This window comes from Tachysurus vachellii, chromosome 2, assembly GCF_030014155.1.
Source record: "Tachysurus vachellii isolate PV-2020 chromosome 2, HZAU_Pvac_v1, whole genome shotgun sequence".
Classification (NCBI taxonomy): Eukaryota; Metazoa; Chordata; class Actinopteri; order Siluriformes; family Bagridae; genus Tachysurus; species Tachysurus vachellii.
Genome location: NC_083461.1, coordinates 35,893,148 through 35,913,438, shown reverse-complemented (window position 1 = coordinate 35,913,438; position 20,291 = coordinate 35,893,148). Strand labels below are relative to the sequence as shown.

Sequence of the window (20,291 nt, the reverse complement as noted above, 5' to 3'; positions counted from 1 at the left end):
TCGGACCGCAGGCCCTGAATTTGACCCATGTGTAATAAACAGCAGTGGAATTTAGCATCTAAATCCTAAGCATGTATGAGACCCACTTTTTATGCTCTACAGAGTCATACCAGCGATTTGAACTGAAACCATGGCAACATGATCCACAGCAACCAAAGAAAAAAAAAAAGAAAAAATCCAAGACTATACAAGAGATACAAAACAAAACATTTATTCACCCGTCACACTTCCAATCTCCTCTACCCTTGTCCTGAATATCTATCTCAAAAATAATGAGACAATCTCACTCTGTTCTTAAGGAAAGACATCATATCACAAAAATCGATGGACGAACCAGACAGAGGATGTGGACAGATTTAACATGCAGATAAAGAAACATCCAGTCAGTTTAAAATCAGACAGCTTAAAAAAAAAAAACATGATTTTGTATTAATGTAAAATTCATCTATAAACTTTATGCTGGTATAAAGACTCCGGAAAAAAAAAAAAAAAAAAATACAAGCAACTGAAGGCTTAGACGTAGAGGTATGTAAGCGACATTTCAGACGTTCGTGTACGCTAAATCAAAGTTCTGTAGGTGGTTTAATTAATTTTCAAATCCAAAAAGATTATTTAAGTCACTGCCAGTGTTCTGGATCCAAGTAAATTGCAACAAACATGAAATCAAATCTAAATCTTCAATCTAAATCAGAGCAACTTTAAACAAATCTGTAAGGCTGGACATTCAGAATCATGGAGAATTAACAGTGAAAAGAAATGGACACTTCAATACACTCAAAGCAATAATCTTAATATTAGAATTCGTTCAAATAAAAGAAAAGAAACGATGCGGACTTTTTCGTCGAACGTTCGGCGAGATGCGATCGATCTCGTCGATCTGATAATTATTCAGTCATCACTGCACTACGAAGCTGTTGAAATATTCAATACAGTATTTATTTATTTATTTTTGTATGGCGATGTAACTACATCCCAAATCATTGTAGATCTAAAATGTAGTGGAGTCTAATGGCAAAACTGTCGTTATGAGCATGATTAAACTATAAATGAATTTAAAAAAAAATCACCGCAAGTCCAGCAATATATGTAGAATTAAAGGTGAATAAAAGCACTGGATTTCAGTAACAGGGATGACGGCGATTGGCGATATGTTGAAGCCTCTATGGTACGACGATGTAACGATAACAATTTGTTTGGCATTTACAGAGAAATATCTATCGAGATATTCAAAGTTTTAAGGGTTTGATACACACAGAAAAAACACAGCAATGAGCTTAATGCACAAAATCTGCACCAAAAATAAATTCTACATCACATCGAATGCTTGAAGAATAAAAGAAAAACTAGGAGGGATCTTTAATCCGGGGGCTCCGATAGAATAAACTTATTATAGACATGGAACTTAATCCTTGTATAATATTAACTGCCGTGTAACTTCCAGGATTTTGTTTATAGTATCTTCATCAGTTTATGATGTGACTGTGTGTGTGTGTGTGTGTGTGTGTGTGTGTATATATAATAAAACCTACATGTGTAGCATCCATGTAGCAAACTAATGTGCAATTCACAAGCGTTGAAGCGTAACATCATGTTCACAAGGTGTCTTAAATGTAGACTGGCAGAAAAATATAAAAATACCTGACTGATAAAATGGTTTGATGTGAATGCATTTAAAATAAAATAAAAAACAAAAAATACACAATAGAGTTTGTGAATTCCTACTCTCGATAAGCTGACGACAGACGACTGTGCTTAATTTCAGTGGTCCAAACTGACAAAGAATGTAATGAAAAACACAAAGAAAGAAATATAAAAATGATAAAGAATGAAAAGGAAAATATTTCAGCTGGTTTTATGGCTCCAGATGTACAGAGCCGAGCCGCTGTACTCACTTTCCTGTTATTGATCAGTAACACTTTACAATAAGGTTCCTGCAGTTGACATTTGATGCATCATTTAACATCAGTAATGAACTTAATCCTTTATACACCACAACGTGAGAGAGGGAAAAAAAAGGTAACTAATATTTGCATGAGCTGATATATTAAATATTTAACCTGCATTAATCAAAAGTCAAAACAGATCAAACTTGCCTTAAGGAACATGATACTATTTTATTTTTGCTCAAGTCTATGGAAATATTTTTTATCCATAAACTTAATAAACTGCTTTGTTAACATTATTAATGGTTGGCTAAAGCTATAATGATTTCCATAATGCTGATGTGACAATGAAGAGAACCTTTAACCTTTACTGCTCACCTGTCATTTCTGCACAAGTATAAATCAATGGATTGAAAATCACCAAAAAAAAAATAAAATAAAAAAATTGAGAAAGAAACATGTGCAAAACTGTAAGAAAATGCAACTCAGCACAAAAAACCTGTCACATATTAAGCCACCATCTTTTTTTTTTTTACCCATGAATGACCTCAAAACGTTGGTCTTTTGTTTAGACATTGACCGAAGTGATCCTTCGTTCTTTCGCCTCTTGGGATGGTGAAGTTTTGAGGTCTGTTCCTGATGCTGTAAATGAGTACATAAGGACCTTTGGGAATGCTGGAATTATCCACGAGTCCAGTCCAGTCCGGTCCGGTCCGGTCCGGTCCAGTGAAGAAGGTAACGATGAGTGTGTTTCAGTTTGAAAAATAAATTAGGTACGCTTCTTAATAAATATCTACCTTCGATCCTTCACGCAGAGGGTCAAAGTTCAAGCCAGCGGACACCTTCCGACTTTTGTCATTCTCTACAGTAGAGTGTGTAGAGCGTCAGTCGATTCGGTTCCCGCAGATGGTGAAACGGTCGATCTCCAGCAGGTCTTTCTTAGGAGCTCTGTGGACCAGTTCTGTCCCGTCCTGCGTGATGATCTTCTCCTCCGATTCGTCTGGCGTCGTGAGGAACTGATCTGACTCACTGGTCGGGAGATTGGGCGCCGGGCTCTCCGTCTGTCTGACGGGTTGATTTATGACTGACGGAGAAGTGCCCTCATCCACCGGCTCGCCTACGGGGAAGAAAGGGAAAAAAAAACGATGCTCATGTCGCTTATAGATTCAATGACTTTTAATTCAGACCTTAATACAGAAATTCACCGCACTCTGTCTCAGCTACCTAAACCCTCAAGATACTTTGCTGTTAGCTGTAATTTATTAATCAAACAGCATGGCACATAAGATTTAAAGGCATGTACTTTCAGTACTTTAATAATTTAACATCATGTTAAATAATTCTTTTGCCATCACCCATTAAGCTTATAATAATCTATCCGTTTTTAAATGACACAGGATCTATGAATATGGATGATTATCCAAATTGAATAATATTCATGTCTAAAAACGACTTGCGTAAAATATTTTTAGTTAATAAAACGGAGAAGGTGTATAAACTGCGTGTGCATTACTTGTCGGCTCTCGTGTGCGTTTTGCGTGATGAGCTCTGCTGGATGCTCGGCTGGGAGCAGCGGAGGGGGGAGACTGGAACAGCTTCTCCTCCATGTTCGCTTCTTTCACGTACACACACGATTTTCCCAGCAACACGATGCTATTCAGCACCTTTAGCGTGATCATTCTGCACAAACGCACATCCTTCCGAATATGAATTCGCAATAAACAACATCTGAAGATGACTACAACGAACTCGTACACAGCGAATACTGACACAGAGACATGAAAAAAAGAAAACTTACCCAAAATAAAAAAGTATCACACACACAAGGGACAGGGCACCGTGGATTTTCACTGAGCTCGTCACCACCCGGATGAGCTTACGAAGAAAAATCGTGCATGAGAAAGAACCGTGTTATTAGTATAAGGAGTCAGAAGTTCTGCACTGCTCATTGTGATCAATGTTTGTGAAACAGTTGGTGAATAAAATGAGTGAAATAGATACTACAGGACATTTTAATTAAACCCTACAAAGCAAATGTAGAATACGTAAGAATACGTTACCAGTAGAGCCAGAGGAAGAGGGATGAAGCCCATTCTTCTTGATACACTGTCACTGTAGTCAGTATAGGCCTAGAAAAGAAAAAAAAAAAGTCAGTTTATCACAAAAACTAAATTACAGTAGTAAGATGCATGCAGAGAAAAGTATAACAGAAAACAGCCCCAAAATCAATCCTTTACATCACGTCATTGCAACGACTTACATTTTTCTGTCTACTGCTGACCAGATCGAAGGCCAAACTCGCTCTGTATTCACCATACACCTGTAAACAGATGTAAAACACACCTGGATAAAATAGTCAGCGTGACCGGAATGAGGACATTTTCACTTTGTGCTCATTAAACTATGGACAAACTATAGACACTTTTATTGTGTGAATAAATACACATTTTGTGGGACCGGTGTTAATACGTGGGCCTTTACAGTACCGTTTTTTTTTACTTCGTTATTATTCAGTATAAAAGTTTCAGAGACATTCCTCCAAACATGAATGTTAAATGTTCACATGGAAATGAACACCAATTTGGTTGTTATTAAAATGTTTGACATTGTTTTTATCATTGTTGCAGGTATCACTATATTGATTTTCTGTTTAATATTTTAACAGAATCTGAATTGATCGAGGAGCTTCATGAGAGAATCTGTGCTCATGTGAGAGCATGATGGGTGTCGGTTTTTGTCGTAGCTCTTGAATCAATCAGTAGCCGAACTGAATTTGATAGAATGATTTGAAGTGTTAATGTCAAGGCACGTTATGTAACCATGCTTTATTTAGATCAGAGCGCACACATACACACTCTTTATACAATCCCTGTATTGATCTGCAATGATTTATGTTTTATTCTTTCTATTTATAAAGGGAGAGATAAAGGGAGAGAGAAAAAATAAACATTATACACATAAAAGAGAGTAAGAGAATAAATAGATGAAGCAATGATTGTGTGTGTGTGAGTGAGAGAGAGAGAGAGAGAGAGAGAGAGAGAGAGAGAGACACTAATCTTCAGACCAAACTAAGCCACTCTAAGAAGGGAACAGATCTCTGGCTCTAATCCCTAACAGTAAGAGCACAGCTCCACCACTTTCCTCTCCTTGCATCTCTTTATTTTGCTGGTCCTGTGCTTTGTTCTGCTTGTTATAAAGAACAAATACGCAGTGAAATGGTTAAAAAAAAATACATAGCATGTTGTGATGTAAAAAGCTGCACAGAACACAGGATAAAATTCTTTAAAAGTCTTCATGCTCATGTTTCACGATCAAGTTAAAAAAGGAGTATTAAGAGATGGAGATTTGTGTCAAAGATGATTTGAGGTTAAGTGAAGAGACTGAGAGCTGTTTAACGTTCCTAACCAAACCCCCTCCTGGGAGACCGGTCTCATTGTTTTTTTTTTTGGATCCTCTTCAGTGTTGTGTTGCTTCCCTTTTCACGTGTACTAAGAGGACGCGCTGCTGATGTTGGCTCAAGCTTGTTTAAATCAGGTCAACTGATAATGTTTACTGTTTAAGTTCTGTTGTATGCGCTGTGGTGGGTAGTAACCCCCAATAATCATGGTCAACTTGCAGAAGGAGGGGGCATGGTAGCTTAGTGGTTAGGACATTCGCCTCACACCTCCAGGGTTGGGGGTTCGATTTCCGCCTCCACCTTGTGTGTGTGGAGTTTGCATGTTCTCCCCGTGCCTCGGGGGTTTCTTCCGGGTACTCAGGTTTCCTCCCCTGGTCCAAAGACATGCATGGTAGGTTGATTGGCATCTCTGGAAAATTGCCCGTAGTGTGTGATTGCGTGAGTGAATGAGAGTGTGTGTGTGTGCCCTGCGATGGGTTGGCACTCCGTCCAAGGTGTATCCTGCCTTGATGCCCGATGACACCTGAGATAGGCACAGGCTCCCTGTGACCCGAGGTAGTTCAGATAAGCGGTAGAAAATGAGTGAGTGAGTGAGAACTTGCAGAACGAGACATCCCTGCCACTGCTCCATCACCAAAAGGCCCTTTGGGGTTAAAACAGCAAAACTTTCTTGAGCAATGGTCAAACCTGCAGCTAGCCTTTAGTCACTGGTGGAGGTGCAACAGTCAGTAATACAGTGAGTAATTAATGTCATTGTTATGTAATGTAACCCACAATGTAATGTAATGTGTTAATTTATTTCTATCACAGAGGTGTTATATCCTCAAATGTGATTTAATAGAATTAACTGAATTTAATCATGGATTTGCTGTTGAAAATTATTCAACACTTTATCAAACATTCAACAAGACGATATTTTAAATCTTTCACATGGTGATGCTTTCTGTATGATGTTTACTTAACATTAACAGAAGGAATCTCCAACCTGATTTAAAATGGTAGTTTTGTTTCATTTCAAATATTTACACTGACAGGTAAATATTACTTATATTGATATTTATTTTATTTAATATTGTGGTGCAGCACCACGGACAGTGGCGCTGACAGCAACTTCAGCACCAAGGTCAGCTCCGCTGGGACTGAGTGCAAGACTGGGCGGAAAAACTGCCACCAAAAAGTAATGGACCAATCAGGAGCGCTGCTGTGGCATTCACCCCCCAGGAGAAGAGCCAGGCTCAGCAGCTAGAGTGAGAGGGTGAACTCACAGATGGAACTAATGTAACGTCTCCTTCTGTTACTTTGTCCAGAGATTCATCTGGATGAACAACGCCCTGATCGCCTGCTGAGCCTGCGCCATGGTCCTGGGAAGACACTCTCACCTCACCGGTCTCAGGACAACCCCGAGACCCCTCAGGCTAGGAGGCCTTTGCGTGCCATTGTGGACCATAACCAAGCAAAACAACTAGCTATTCTTGGCTGCTGTGGAAAAAAAGAAAATCGCTAGCTTTTTGCAGTTATTTTCTTTATGGCCCACTTGGACACCTGGACTATTGGACAGTGGCCTATTTTTATATTTTTCACTGAGTGAAATGTGCACCATTCACTACATACCTTAATATAAGACTGAATGTAAGCCTGAACCTATCCAGTGGATATCTCTCTCATTTACTTTAGAAACATAAAAGTGGCAGCTTTTACCTTTATTTAGATAATTATGTTAATTATCCATAATATATTAAGCATCATGGGCAATTAGACAAAGGAGCTTTTTTGACCTGTGTCTCGCTTTCTGTGCTGCTTACATCTGGAGGTTTTCAACCCAGTTCTTTTACTAAACCACTGAACTTTTAAACAAAAAATCCATGAAATTAATTGCCACACAGTCAATGCTGCATGATCATTCACTACATTATAAAAGGCATGAAACACACACAACCAACCAAACTTCCCTCCTTCCTTCACAAAACCAACCTAACCACAAAGACCCACCCTCACTTACTCGCTCACTCTCCTACACACTCCCACACCTACAGTACATACACCCACCCACACCCAACTAACCAAACCTCCCTCACTCACTCACACTTTCACACACCCACCCACACACCGACCTAAAAACAAGCCATCTGTCCTTTAGTGTTTGTTGTAGAGTCAGCTGCCTCGGTTTGTCTTAAGAATTCCATGTTTCTCTGTTTATTGTTGTGTGTGCGCTAATTTGCTGTAAATATTCACATTCACATGCAACATATTTCCTTCTGCAATTCTACACAAGGTGAGCTAAGCTCTTGCAGGACTGATGAAAACCGAGCAGCGAACTGTGTCAAAGTCAAATAACAAGATCCTGTTCAAAACCTCAGAATCATAGCTGACTCTTCAGCTGACCACCAGTTACACTCACATCTGCCGGGATGTCGTTAAACTTGGTGATGAAGGCGTGTTTCACCACATCCACAGCCATCTCCGACGCAATGACCATACACACGTCGGGAAGCAGCACCCACAGATGATCTACAATCAGCGAGCAAAACCAGTTACTACCATGTCACGGCATTAGAGGTTCTTAACATCATAACATTTTCACTTATACAGTTAAGACAAAAAAAAAAAATGACTACAGTTTTACCAGTCTAGAGAAAGGATGGATATTATTTAGGTGTAGTATGAGTACCTGGGTTCCAAAAGAACTGCTCCATATTTCTAAGACATACAATTAATAAGAGCACATAGTTTGTGAATCTTTCTTTGATATCTGAAATAACGCAAACACAAACAAAATTACATTTTAATACACTGCATTACACGTTTACAGTTCATGACTGTTAGACGAGAGTCGTTAGCAGCCCCCGACCCCCGACAAAAACTAAATAAAAACATAAATAAATCATTAAATGGAAAGAAAATCCAGTTTATATCCGTAGTTGGCTCACTACTTTTTAACACGAACGTTAAATCAGTCAAAGTGTGAACGCACCTTTTTTTCAGATAAAGCTTTGGTAGTTATTCCATTCTGACTAGCAACATTGATGCATTACTCACCACTGTTAGACATCTGAAAGAGGTTATTCTTCTCAAACTTCTTAAACACGCTCCCTTTGATCTCAACAAACTGCGGAGACACAAAACGAGACGGATGAAAATATCTGCCACAGGATAAAAGTCTAGTCTGAGAAATATTCTCAGCGGTAAAGCAACCCAAGGTCTATTGCTTTATAGCCAGGATACGTTTTTCCTGGTAGAATATTTTGTAGTGCAAAGGTAACAAACAATAAAGAGAAATTTCGAGGTGATTGCAGAAACGTGTGTACTCACATTGTTGGACATCATTATGGTGAGCAGGGATTTGTTGTGGGAGTTGAATGCCACGTTTAGGGTTGTGGCCTGAACCATGATCAGGATGGCATGAAGAACTGAAGCTCGGGTTAAAGAACACGTAGATATACACGCGTAACCGTTCCTTCCACCTCCCATTTATTTAATGTAACTAATGTATTATGCACAGAATTAATTATTATTAATTATATAAGAGGGGGGCAGGGTGGCTTAGTGGTTAGCACGTTCGCCTCACACCTCCAGGGTTGGGGGTTCGATTCCCGCCTCCACCTTGTGTGTGTGGAGTTTGCATGTTCTCCCCGTGCCTCGGGGGTTTCCTCCGGGTACTCCGGTTTCCTCCCCTGGTCCAAAGACATGCATGGTAGGTTGATTGGCATCTCTGGAAAATTGTCCGTAGTGTGTGATTGCATGAGTGAATGAGTGTGTGTGTGCCCTGCGATGGGTTGGCACTCCGTCCAGGGTGTATCCTGCCTTGATGCCCGATGACGCCTGAGATAGGCACAGGCTCCCCGTGACCCGAGGTAGTTCGGATAAGCGGTAGAAGATGAATGAATGAGTTATATAAGATTAATCTATTAGATTAATCTATCAGATAAATTCTATAATTAATTATATAAGATGGCTGGATTGGCTGCATGATTGTGGTTCACTTTAGACTTAAATGGAAAAACCATTAAAAAAAACAGAAAAAAAAATAATTACATAAATAATTTTATGGTACAGGTTCTAGAGGGTGCAATGTACAAAGGATACAGACGTAAAGAACAGCCATGAAGAAGTGTGGTATTACACCTATGTGAGCTCTCTTTCTCTCTTTGGGCTCTGTAGCTGTCCAGTAGAGAGCGTCCAGAATGTCCTGGCCAAAGGACGAAAACAATCGGTCTGCCACCTGAAAAACACGCAGACAGAACGAGAACTCAGTAAAAAAAACTGTAAAAAAAAAAAAGTGTTGAAAATGTTATTAAAATGTGATATTAGATTCTAAGAAATTAGATTCAAGAACAGCTTTGTATCTGTATCTCCAACTGGCAAAGATGCTGTGCCACATATCACACACACGCACACGCTCGAGCACACACACGCACGCACACTGCTGCGAGTGAACTGTTGTCATATTTACTCATATGAGAAAGTTACATTTTAAAAGGATTAAACAACTGAAGGCTAAATCTATAAAATGGGATGAAACAAAAATACATTTTGGAATTTAAATGGATGAGTGAACAAATGCTGAAAAATACGATATTAAAAGCTATGATCAATTAAATGAGTATAATTAAATAAAAGGGCAATCATTACTTTTTAGTACTTACAAAATATATATAATTTATTTATTTTCACCTTTGGTACTGATTGCATGGGCATTTAAGTGAGATTTCTCCTTAAATCGCAATATGCTGATCAACCATTTCTATAATTAATTTATCTATATCTAATATACATATAATATAACAGGGCAGAGCCCAGAGAATGAACTTTCAGATGAACTCTCCCTTAAGCATTTAGTAATAGGGTGGATGAGTGAGTCAGATACAGGCTGAGATATTCAGCACAAACCCTGGCTAGTTAACCCTTTATTATGCTGAAATATAATAAGATTTAAGAAATAACTGAGTACAATGTCCCTCTGTTGCATACTAATCTTCCCAAGCACCAAGTGACGAGTGTGTTACAGGATGATCTGCGAGTGGTGCTTGTTACCTCCAGCATGTTGTATATGATGTAGAGTTTGATGACTGACTGCCCCCTGATCAGATGGTACATCATGGAGTAGTCCACGTAGTGCATCATGGAGTAACACAGCACCATGATAAAGCCTTTCAGCACATCACACACCTGAGCAGGCTGAAGGAGACGTGAGCCACTACACGTTCACACACACACACACACACAGAAAAACACACCACTATATACTTTAGGCGTTACTGAACTTTTGTATATTTCCAGCATCACACCTTCACACCTACAGAAAGCAAGAAATCAGGCATTAAATTATGTTTTGCACCATCCAGCACACACAACCTGTTAGTTATACAAGGCAGTTAGGGCAGACTAACAGACTAAACTGGACATGCAGCATGCAGAGGTATTGCTGCTTAGGGCTAAGCTATCTATAATATCTATAATGAACTCAGATGATGAGCTAATTTATGAGTTGCTCAGGAGCTCCTGGGTGCTCAACACAAATTGACTGTATTCGACTGACGTGTTTAGAATCATTTATAATCCCACTCTCTGGTCTCACCCAAATGAGGATGGGTTCCTTTTTGAGTCTGGTTCTTCTCAAGGTTTCTTCCTCACACCACCTAAAGCAGCTTTTAATCGCCACGGTCACCTCCGGCTTGCTCATTAGTAATAAATGCAAATACATTTATTGACGTAAACATTTTATGTTCTGTTAAGCTGCTTTGAGACCATGGCCACTGTTAAAAGCGCTATAGAAATAAAATAAAACTGAATTGAACTGAACATGGTAAAGAGATCAAATCAGCTGCAAGCCATTTGTATAAATGTGGCAGAACGCTGCCTCCTGCCGGCTGAACATGAGAATTTGAAATGATTGCATTTTGCAGTTGGACGATTATGTGGCAGATTTTGTGAATGTTAAAAATGTGAAGTCCTGGAGGGGGGAAAAAAAAAAACAGAAAAAAATAAAAAACATGAGCACCAAATCAGACAGCTAAAACAGCTGCAGTGTGCTGGCTTGCCTGCATGCATGCATGTGTGAGTGCGATTGGAGTGTGTGAGTATGTGTGCTGAGTGCGCACAGAAAGATGCTGCATTCATTCCAGCACTCCAGAGTTCCTGCATACCTTCTTTTTCTGCAGTAGGGGCATATACTTGCCCTGCAGGCAGAGAGATAAATAATGAGCAGCTTCTATAACCTTAACAATTTACATGGCTTCAGTGCACTTCAGTGTCTGTCTATTAAAACAACGCCTAAAGCGAAATTATCGCAGTGATATCGTGTTGTGTGAGGATGTACACAAAGGCTAAAGTTACTGTAGGGTCGAAATATCAGGGTACACCGTCGCCTGTGAAAGGATCGGAACGGACGATTCCATTCGTTCTTGCTAGAAAATGAAAACATCTGTTTGAGAGTTTGAAGATGAATATGAGACGATAGAAAATTCTTTTGGGAAAAATTCAGTGTCTTACTATCAAAGAAGCTTTAGTTGAGCATGTTTTATCTCAGTAGCGAGGTCATTGGGGAGTGGTGTGAATTATTTGCCCAGCAGGGGGTTCTAACACCCTTTATGTACACCCTTAACACCCTTCTAACCCTAACCCTTTATGTTTCCCTTCACCCTGCTCACCAGCAGCTACACACAGTCGTGATACTCTACATACAGAAACCTAACAGTGTCCTGACGAATCTTGTAACAGACTTGGTGAAACGAAATATGTCTGAGAAGTCGACTTCGTTGAGGATTTTTCCTTCAGTCTGTGTGTCAGGAGGTGAAACGCTGCTCCATTGGGTAAAGGTCAGGTGATTTACTGAGCCATTCTAAAACCTTCCAATTTCCCCCTGATGAAGTCCTTTATTGTGTTGTCGCTGTGTTTTGGTGCATTGTCTTGCTGCATGATGAAACAAGACAATTATACTAGAAGCATTTCTCTGTAAATTGACAGACAGAATATTTCAGTACACTGAATTTATTTCAGCACGAGTTACATCAATCAATTCGAGGTGAGAATGTTACAGAAGCAGCCGTAAAAGCCTATGTGATGACTCGAACTCCATGACCATGTCCATGTTTGAGTTGTTTCTTTACACTTTGACCTTTTTGTCGCTTTGTTGGTTTCAGAGCTTTTGTGGCTCATCTCTGTATTTCTTTGCTCAGTCCAGTCTGACCATCTACTTCTCACTGCTGATGAGTGCTGTACTTCATCTCGTGGTATATGACTAGACTTCTACTCTCAGTCTTCTTCAAACGATGGTTTGGGATTCCTTCAAACCTGCACTGTGGAGCTCGTTAGTGATGTCACTGACTGTTGTTTCCTGGTTTCTCTTCACAAAAACAACAATAAAAAACCTCTGATTACATAAACGTGTGAGTTCTAACATACAGTGCCACGTTCTAAGTTGTTTAAGATATCCAAGAGGACTGTATATAAAACCTATTTTAAGGTAAATAATATTAATTTTATATATAACAACTCATTTTAAAACACAAACAGCCACATATATGTATTAACATAGCATTTTACTAACTGCTGGTGTCTATCAACTACTTGAGCAAATGCTGTGTAAAAAATGACTTAAATCTCGTACTTAAACTATGAGAAATGTAACCTTTTATTAAAGTAGCAACTTGATGGTAGTCCATGAGGTCTTGCTCCATCCCTTATGCATGGACACTTGGCATGATGGACTTCAGGAAGTACCAGGAGGTTCTGTTTGCTCCAGGCAGAAAGCTATATCGAGGTCATGTGTTGTGAGCTGAAGAGGAATCGTAGAACCTGGAGAGATTTTGCACCAAGGAGCGATCTCAAATTCCTTGTTCTTCAATCTCACTTAGACTCAGCACAAGTACGCTGGCAAAAAGAGGTCCACAAAGTACTAAACGAAGTGGCTTCTGTTTTTTGTTTTCGTATGAAGAAATGAATAAAGGCTGCCCTTTGCTCCTGTTGTCGGTGTGAGATTAAAATAAAATCAAGCACAAACCGGACGAAACTAGTGCCTACCACTTTGTAAACCTGCGTGCATGTTGAATCATCCACGGATCAGATGCGATTGTTCTATGTGAACGCAAACATAGAACTGGTCTATTACTGGTTATTATTATGCAACGATTCCATCGTTGTTTGACACACATTTCTATTCCACATTCCAATTTTTAAACCTCTGAATAAAAATTCATTCAAATCAAGTTCATTTGAATGGAAAAGGCCTTCGTTCGGACCGGCAGCATGCTCAGGTTTCCAAGCGTTCTCTAGTCTGACTTTGTGTCTAATTGAAACAGTTTTTCTTTGCACACACATCACATGGTTAGCGAGACGTCTGCCTAATAGAAAACCCGTCTTTATGAATAAGAATTAAGTGTTTAATCGACTGCTGGCACATTCAACAAATGAACATAGTGGGGTAACTTAAATAGCACACAAAAATGTTCATTTAATCAGTGTGCATCTAATAAGAAATATTACACATTATAAATGCATTATAAAGATATAAGTAACTTGTTAGATGTAAGATATTCCAATAGTGGAGGGAAATTGTTCCCATTACAGTATGATCTGAATATTAAAAGCGGTACAGAACTGTGATCTATAAAAAGTTACACATTTTTGAGGAAGTTCAGGAGGCATTTGATCACTTTTAGGTGTGTGTGTGTGTGTGTGTGTGTGCGTGTGTTACCTGAGTCCGCAGCACGGCAGTGTCAGCAGCCTGATGAGTGCCAGCAGCACTCTGAGGGGTAACAGAGTGAACACGTAGAGAAATGCATCCAGACACAGGAAGAAGCCAAAGATCATCAGCTACAGGATCGATAGAAATACAGTCGTGAGTGATATTTGTCAGAAAATCAGAAAAAAAAGAACTCATTTAATTCCACGGCCAGCATGCATCTCTAGATGGTTCTGGGATGTTATTAAAAATGGTCAAACAAAAGGGTTTTAAACGGTACTTCCCCGTGGTGAACCATGTTAAGTTTTAGCATGTGGTGTGCAGTGTATTATTAGTGTAGTGTCTGTGAGCTGCCTCACCTTCTCCAGTTCTTTGGGGATGCGCAGGCAGGTATAGACTCTCTCTCTCCTTTCGGTGTATTTGGCCTCATTGTGTTCCAGGAAATATCCTCGCGTCAACTCAGCTCTGACAAACCGCAGCAGAGACAGGTCTGTGCTCTCACACACACACACACACATACACACACACACTCTACTCATTATTTTGGACTATTATTAGAACTTTACTATGTGTCTACTGAGGGATAGTCGCAGTGAAGATGAAAAGAATTTGAGCAGAAATTGAGATTAGGGATGTCCCGAACTAGATACTGATGCTGTTTCCATATATCACAGAATTTGATGTTTTCTGACAAAAAAGAAAGCCTATTTACACGTCTCACAAATCGGTGGAGCACTGTTCGCCAGAAAGGTTCACGGGGCAACTGTTAACATCAAGACTACAGATCATCAAAACTGGCACTGGATCTGTCACTACACATTTGATTAATGAAATCCTATTGAAAATAATGATGGCTCTATTAACAGAACTAACATGTAGCTAAATATTTCACACTAGCAGCTATCATAACAGTCATGAAACCTGTTTATATTTATGCAGATTTAAAAACTGGTAGTCTATACTAAACCCCAACTTTACCTAGTGACCACTTTATTTATAATACTACTTGCTCTGCTCGCTTTGCAGAATACACTATAACTGCGCACCCACTGCACTTTCATCAACGCTATATTCATACTCATCTTACTCACATCTGATCTACATATCAGTCGTTGTACTCATGTGCCATGAAAATATGGTTACGGGAACAGAAATCTTCTTGACTTATCGGACCAACGGTTATCAGTTCATGGTGACTTGTTTGTGTATATCAGTGGTCTTCACTATTTTTTTCATGTGAGCCACACTGATAGGACAAAGTCAATAGGAGAGCCACTTTCACCACAAAGTATGCCAAGTTATTCAGTCTTAAATAGCTTATCTGCTTAAATACAATGTACAATATTGCAATACAATAATTACTCGAGTTGCGGATGATGCATGCTCCCCATCAGTTACCTCTTTTGTCACTGTCACATTGCTTTGTTTCTGTTCATTTTGTGTCCGGGATTGTTTGATAAGAAATCGATCCATTTTTTAGTCCGTGTGTACAGTAAACACAAGTTGTTAACTAGCATGAAACACAAACTAGCTTCTGGCAGGCCGCCAAATAAGTGACGAGTCAGTGACGAGTCAAATAATATATATAAATATATATTATTATTTGTAATAGAGCACATTCGTTTTTCTATGCTTCCCTGATTGTTTTTAATGTTATTTAAATGAAAAATAAATTTTAACCACATGATCCTATCATCGTATTATTTACTGCCATGCGAGCCGCATATTAAAGCTTGGCGAGCCGCAGGAGGCTCGCGAGCCGCGCAATGAGTAACACTGGTGTATATAAATGTTCGCTGTTTCACGACGCTCTATTGAAGGTCCACTGATTTATTCCCCTATGAGCCGTAACTCTGGGTATACAGACATGAGGACATGACTGACTAATGACCTCCTACTCCAGACCGTAGCTTAATGACTAAGTAGGAAATTGTGATTGCCATTCAAATGGGTCATGCATACAAGTCTAAGACCTTGATGATAGTCTCAGTTAACAATATTATTCCATTATTCAATGATACGCTCTGGTCACGATTCAACACAGTACATTTCAGCTCACAATACTGCCCTCACGATTCCTGTGATTCTCCGAATCTTAAACAAAACTCGAACGAAAAAAATCGGTGACGGAAAAGACTTGTTTTTGATTTCACGATCATAGATATTGCAAAAACACTGTGCATATTGGGTCTGTCCAACGTTGCTTAATAAATCAAAACCAATTCGTTTAATAAATAAAGTTAATGTTGTACATAAAATGTGAAACACCATGGCTTAAAACTCATTACATAAGTTTATATCTTCTCCAAAAAAAATTTGACTAGATAAACAAAGAAATGCCGAGGGGAGATGATCAAACAAAAGACGACGAACTCCGCAGCAGTGCGTGAGGCATGAAGAGACTGGAGACTAGCTGCTCATATACACAAAGTGACGCACATTGTTTTGTATCATGTCATGATGCGTTGTTATAGTGCTAATAGTTTATGGGTTTGTTACCTCTAGATTGGTTTAAAGTCTAACGACCTAATTAATGTCTCAGATGCTTTGGACTGTTAAAATAAACAATTTGCTTCAATCAAGAAGGGCAGGTTGTTCAGTATCTAGTACACATTGACGATGACCTTGGCTTGGTAGTTAACTAGTTAATTTAGGTGGCTAACAGCTGTGTGTGTTTATCCCTGATATCTACATGCTACTGTAAATAGACTTCAACAAACAGGTAAAAAAAAAAAAAGTTTAACATTAGCAAAATGTCAACATGTGGGATATGTTTAACGTTAATGTTTAACCCTAAAAAGAGCTTTATTAACTAGCTCAAAAAGCAAGTCCAGTGTTAGAACCAGACCCATGTTTTGTCTGCACCTGGAAACAGACTAGAGTTTTGCAGGGTATTCTGGGAAATGTAGTTTTATACAAGTTTTTATAAGAGACAAAAAAAAAAAAGAGAAATTTCTGAGAAATCTTTGAATCTGATTTTTGTTTATTACCTGAACACGTGTGCAGTTACAACAGAGTAAACATTTTCACTACATCATCCATAAAACAGTAAAAACTGCACAAGTAGATTTTTGTTTTCAGAAACCTAGAGCTACTCTTTATATTTTACCAGCTATTTAAAGCCCCATTAGATGCATCCAGATACATTCATACAGTCTGCTGTTGAGTTTCTGAGGGGCTTCACGACCACTTGCTAAGTAACTTCCTTGCTAGCTTGTTACCTGGCTGCAGGTTTGTACCGTAGCTACACAAACAATTAATTACACGTAAAATAACAAGATAGTTTGGAGCTTGTTCTACATATAGTGAGATGTAAGAGCGTGTATAAGAGCAACGTTAACTTCGGGTGCTGTCGACAGAGGCACACAAACACAAACACAAACACAAACACAAACACAAACACAAACACAAACACAGCTGTTAGCCACCGACGCTAACGTTTGACAGTTCGGCTCTTACCCGACACACTGCGCTTATCCCGGCTTTTCGCATTTTTCTCGTAAAACCCCAAAGTTTCCGTCAGCTCAGAAACACCGCTGTTTATTTCTGCCTTCGACGTAGGTCGGAAAGCCAGTTTCTCTTTCTCATTATCTTCATTTTCAGGCTCTTTTTCTTCGCCAAGCCCCGCCGCTACAGAGTCCGCCATCTTGGCTCACTCGCACCGACAGCGGACGTGACGTCGGATGCCAACACGCATGAGCGCTTACGGCTATATAACGTGTCTATAATGATAACTATATAACATGTCTATAATAATAACAACTATATAACATGTCTACAATAATAACTATATAACATGTCTATAATAATAACTATATAACATGTCTATAATAATATCTATATAACATGTCTATAATGATAACTATATAACATGTCTATAATAATAACAACTATATAACATGTCTACAATAATAACTATATAACATGTCTATAATAATAACTATATAACATGTCTATAATAATATCTATATAACATGTCTATAATAATAACTATATAACATGTCTATAATGATAACTATATAACATGTCTATAATAATAACTATATAACATGTCTATAACAACTATAACATGTCTACAATAATAACTATATAACATGTCTATAATAATAACTATATAACATGTCTATAATGATAACTATATAACATGTCTATAATAATAACTATATAACATGTCTATAATGATACCTATATAACATGTCTATAATGATACCTATATAACATGGCTATAATAATAACAACTATATAACATGTCTACAATAATAACTATATAACATGTCTATAATAATAACTATATAACATGTCTATAATAATATCTATATAACATGTCTATAATAATAACTATATAACATGTCTATAATGATAACTATATAACATGTCTATAGTAATAACTATATAACATGTCTATAGTAATAACTATATAACATGTCTATAATGATAACTATATAACATGTCTATAGTAATAACTATATAACATGTCTATAATGATACCTATATAACATGTCTATAATGATACCTATATAACATGGCTATAATAACTATATAACATGTCTATAATAATAACTATATAACATGTCTATAATAATAACTATATAACATGTCTATAATAATAACTATATAACATGTTTATATTAATAACTATATAACATGGCTATAATAATAACTATATACAAGGGCTATAATAACTATATACCATATCTATAATAATAACTATATACCATATCTATAATAATAACTATATAACATGGCTATAATAATAACTATATAACATGGCTATAATAATACCTATATAACATGTCTATAATAATATCTATATAACATGGCTATAATAATAACTATATAACGTCTATAATAATAACTATATACCATGGTTATAATAATAACTATATAACATGTCTATAATAATAACTATATACCATGCCTATATTAATAACTATATAACATGTCTATAATAATATCTATATAACATGGCTATAATAATAACTACATAACATGACTATAATAACTATATACCATGGCTATAATAATATCTATATAACATGGATGTAATAATAACTATATAACATGTCTATACTAATAGTAGATGCCAACTCCATGTGGTCTTGAGGACAACATCCTCTTCATCAATACAACATTTATCAGACTGTATATTTATAATCACACCCTCCAGTGTCACCCATATGAGGATGAGGTTCCCTTTTGAGTCTGGTTCCTCTCAAGGTTTCTTCCTTCCATTCAAGGGAGTTTTTCCTCCCCACAGTCACCTGAGTCACCTCAGACTTGCTCATTGGGGATAAAATACAAACACATTTAAATATATCTAATATTAATCTTGATTTTTTTGTATTATATTAATCTTTATATTATTATTGATATTAAGCTTTTGTTCTTTGTTTATGTTCCGTAAAACTGCTTTGAGACAATGTCAATTGTAAAAAGCACCATACAAATAAATTTGAATGGAATTTAATTAAAATTCAGAGTCACGTGACTGATCATGCAGCGGTGTTTGTAGTTCACATCATTCGATGTACTAATCCTTTGCAGAGGATTCCGGCAAATGGAATTTTTTTGTGTTCAGAGTTAAAGATGACATGACATCCAGTATGTTAGCGGTGAATATTATGTATTGCTCGAGTACAAAAATGAGAATCATAATCATGCTCTACACAGACAGAGGAAGTGACATTACACTTCAGTTTCCACAGTAACTCCAACAGTGGTCTCGTTAAATGCCACAAATGCCAAGTGTTATCATAATCAAAGAAACAGCTTGGAACTCTAAAAAAAATAAACTGACAGACATTCAATTTATGTGGATTTGTTTCCGCGTAACACACGGCTTACAATCTTGCTAGTGAGCAAATCTGACAATGAACCAAACAATCACACAAATTGTAATTCTCTACTAGCTAGAGATAGCTCTGGGTTTAAGACGTTAGTGTATAGCTTGGAAGGCTGTGACTTCAAATCCCAGCACTGTCAAGTCTCTGCTAGGCCTTTGAACAAGTCCCTTAACATTTAATTGTAGAAATAAATTGATAAATTTACTAACTTTTTCACCTACACACAATTTTATTAATTTGTAAATGGTTTAAAGGACATGAGCTGAAATAAACCAGATATTATCCATATCCATAATCAGAGCTAATGTCAGTTACACTTATAGATGTGAATTAATTCTTTATAAATAATTGGAAACATTTGTTGAGCTGGGAATCTCTCATTGCCGAACGTAAGAAAGTTTAGTCTTAAGTGAAAAATATCTTTTCAATATAACTAATGGTGAGAATAAGTGGTTTTTGTACCATCACATTTTCATAGTCAGGCCTCT

The 20,291-nt window shown here is 37.6% G+C and overlaps 1 protein-coding gene across 4 annotated transcripts; it reads right to left on the bottom strand.

Moving 5' to 3' along the window:
• Positions 1 to 195: 195 nt before the first annotated feature.
• Positions 196 to 17,630, bottom strand: tapt1b (transmembrane anterior posterior transformation 1b). Of its 4 annotated transcripts, XR_009647973.1 has the most exons (16): positions 17,420 to 17,630; positions 14,320 to 14,450; positions 13,973 to 14,091; positions 11,424 to 11,456; positions 10,312 to 10,474; positions 9,364 to 9,499; positions 8,590 to 8,687; positions 8,317 to 8,386; positions 7,949 to 8,029; positions 7,679 to 7,788; positions 4,144 to 4,203; positions 3,944 to 4,012; positions 3,682 to 3,758; positions 3,397 to 3,563; positions 2,681 to 3,000; positions 196 to 2,558 (listed from the first exon to the last, which is right to left on the bottom strand). XR_009647973.1 is itself a non-coding variant. In XM_060864484.1 (15 exons), the coding sequence occupies exons 1-15, from the start codon at positions 17,604 to 17,606 to the stop codon at positions 2,768 to 2,770; spliced, it is 1,734 nt and encodes a 577-aa protein (XP_060720467.1). In that variant the 5' UTR covers positions 17,607 to 17,630; the 3' UTR covers positions 196 to 2,767. The 4 variants fall into 4 exon arrangements, 3 of the variants coding, with proteins under 3 accessions (XP_060720467.1, XP_060720470.1, XP_060720468.1); XM_060864484.1 differs by having other exon boundaries at positions 196 to 3,000; XM_060864487.1 differs by having other exon boundaries at positions 196 to 3,000; positions 14,320 to 14,457; positions 17,420 to 17,592.
• Positions 17,631 to 20,291: the final 2,661 nt, after the last annotated feature.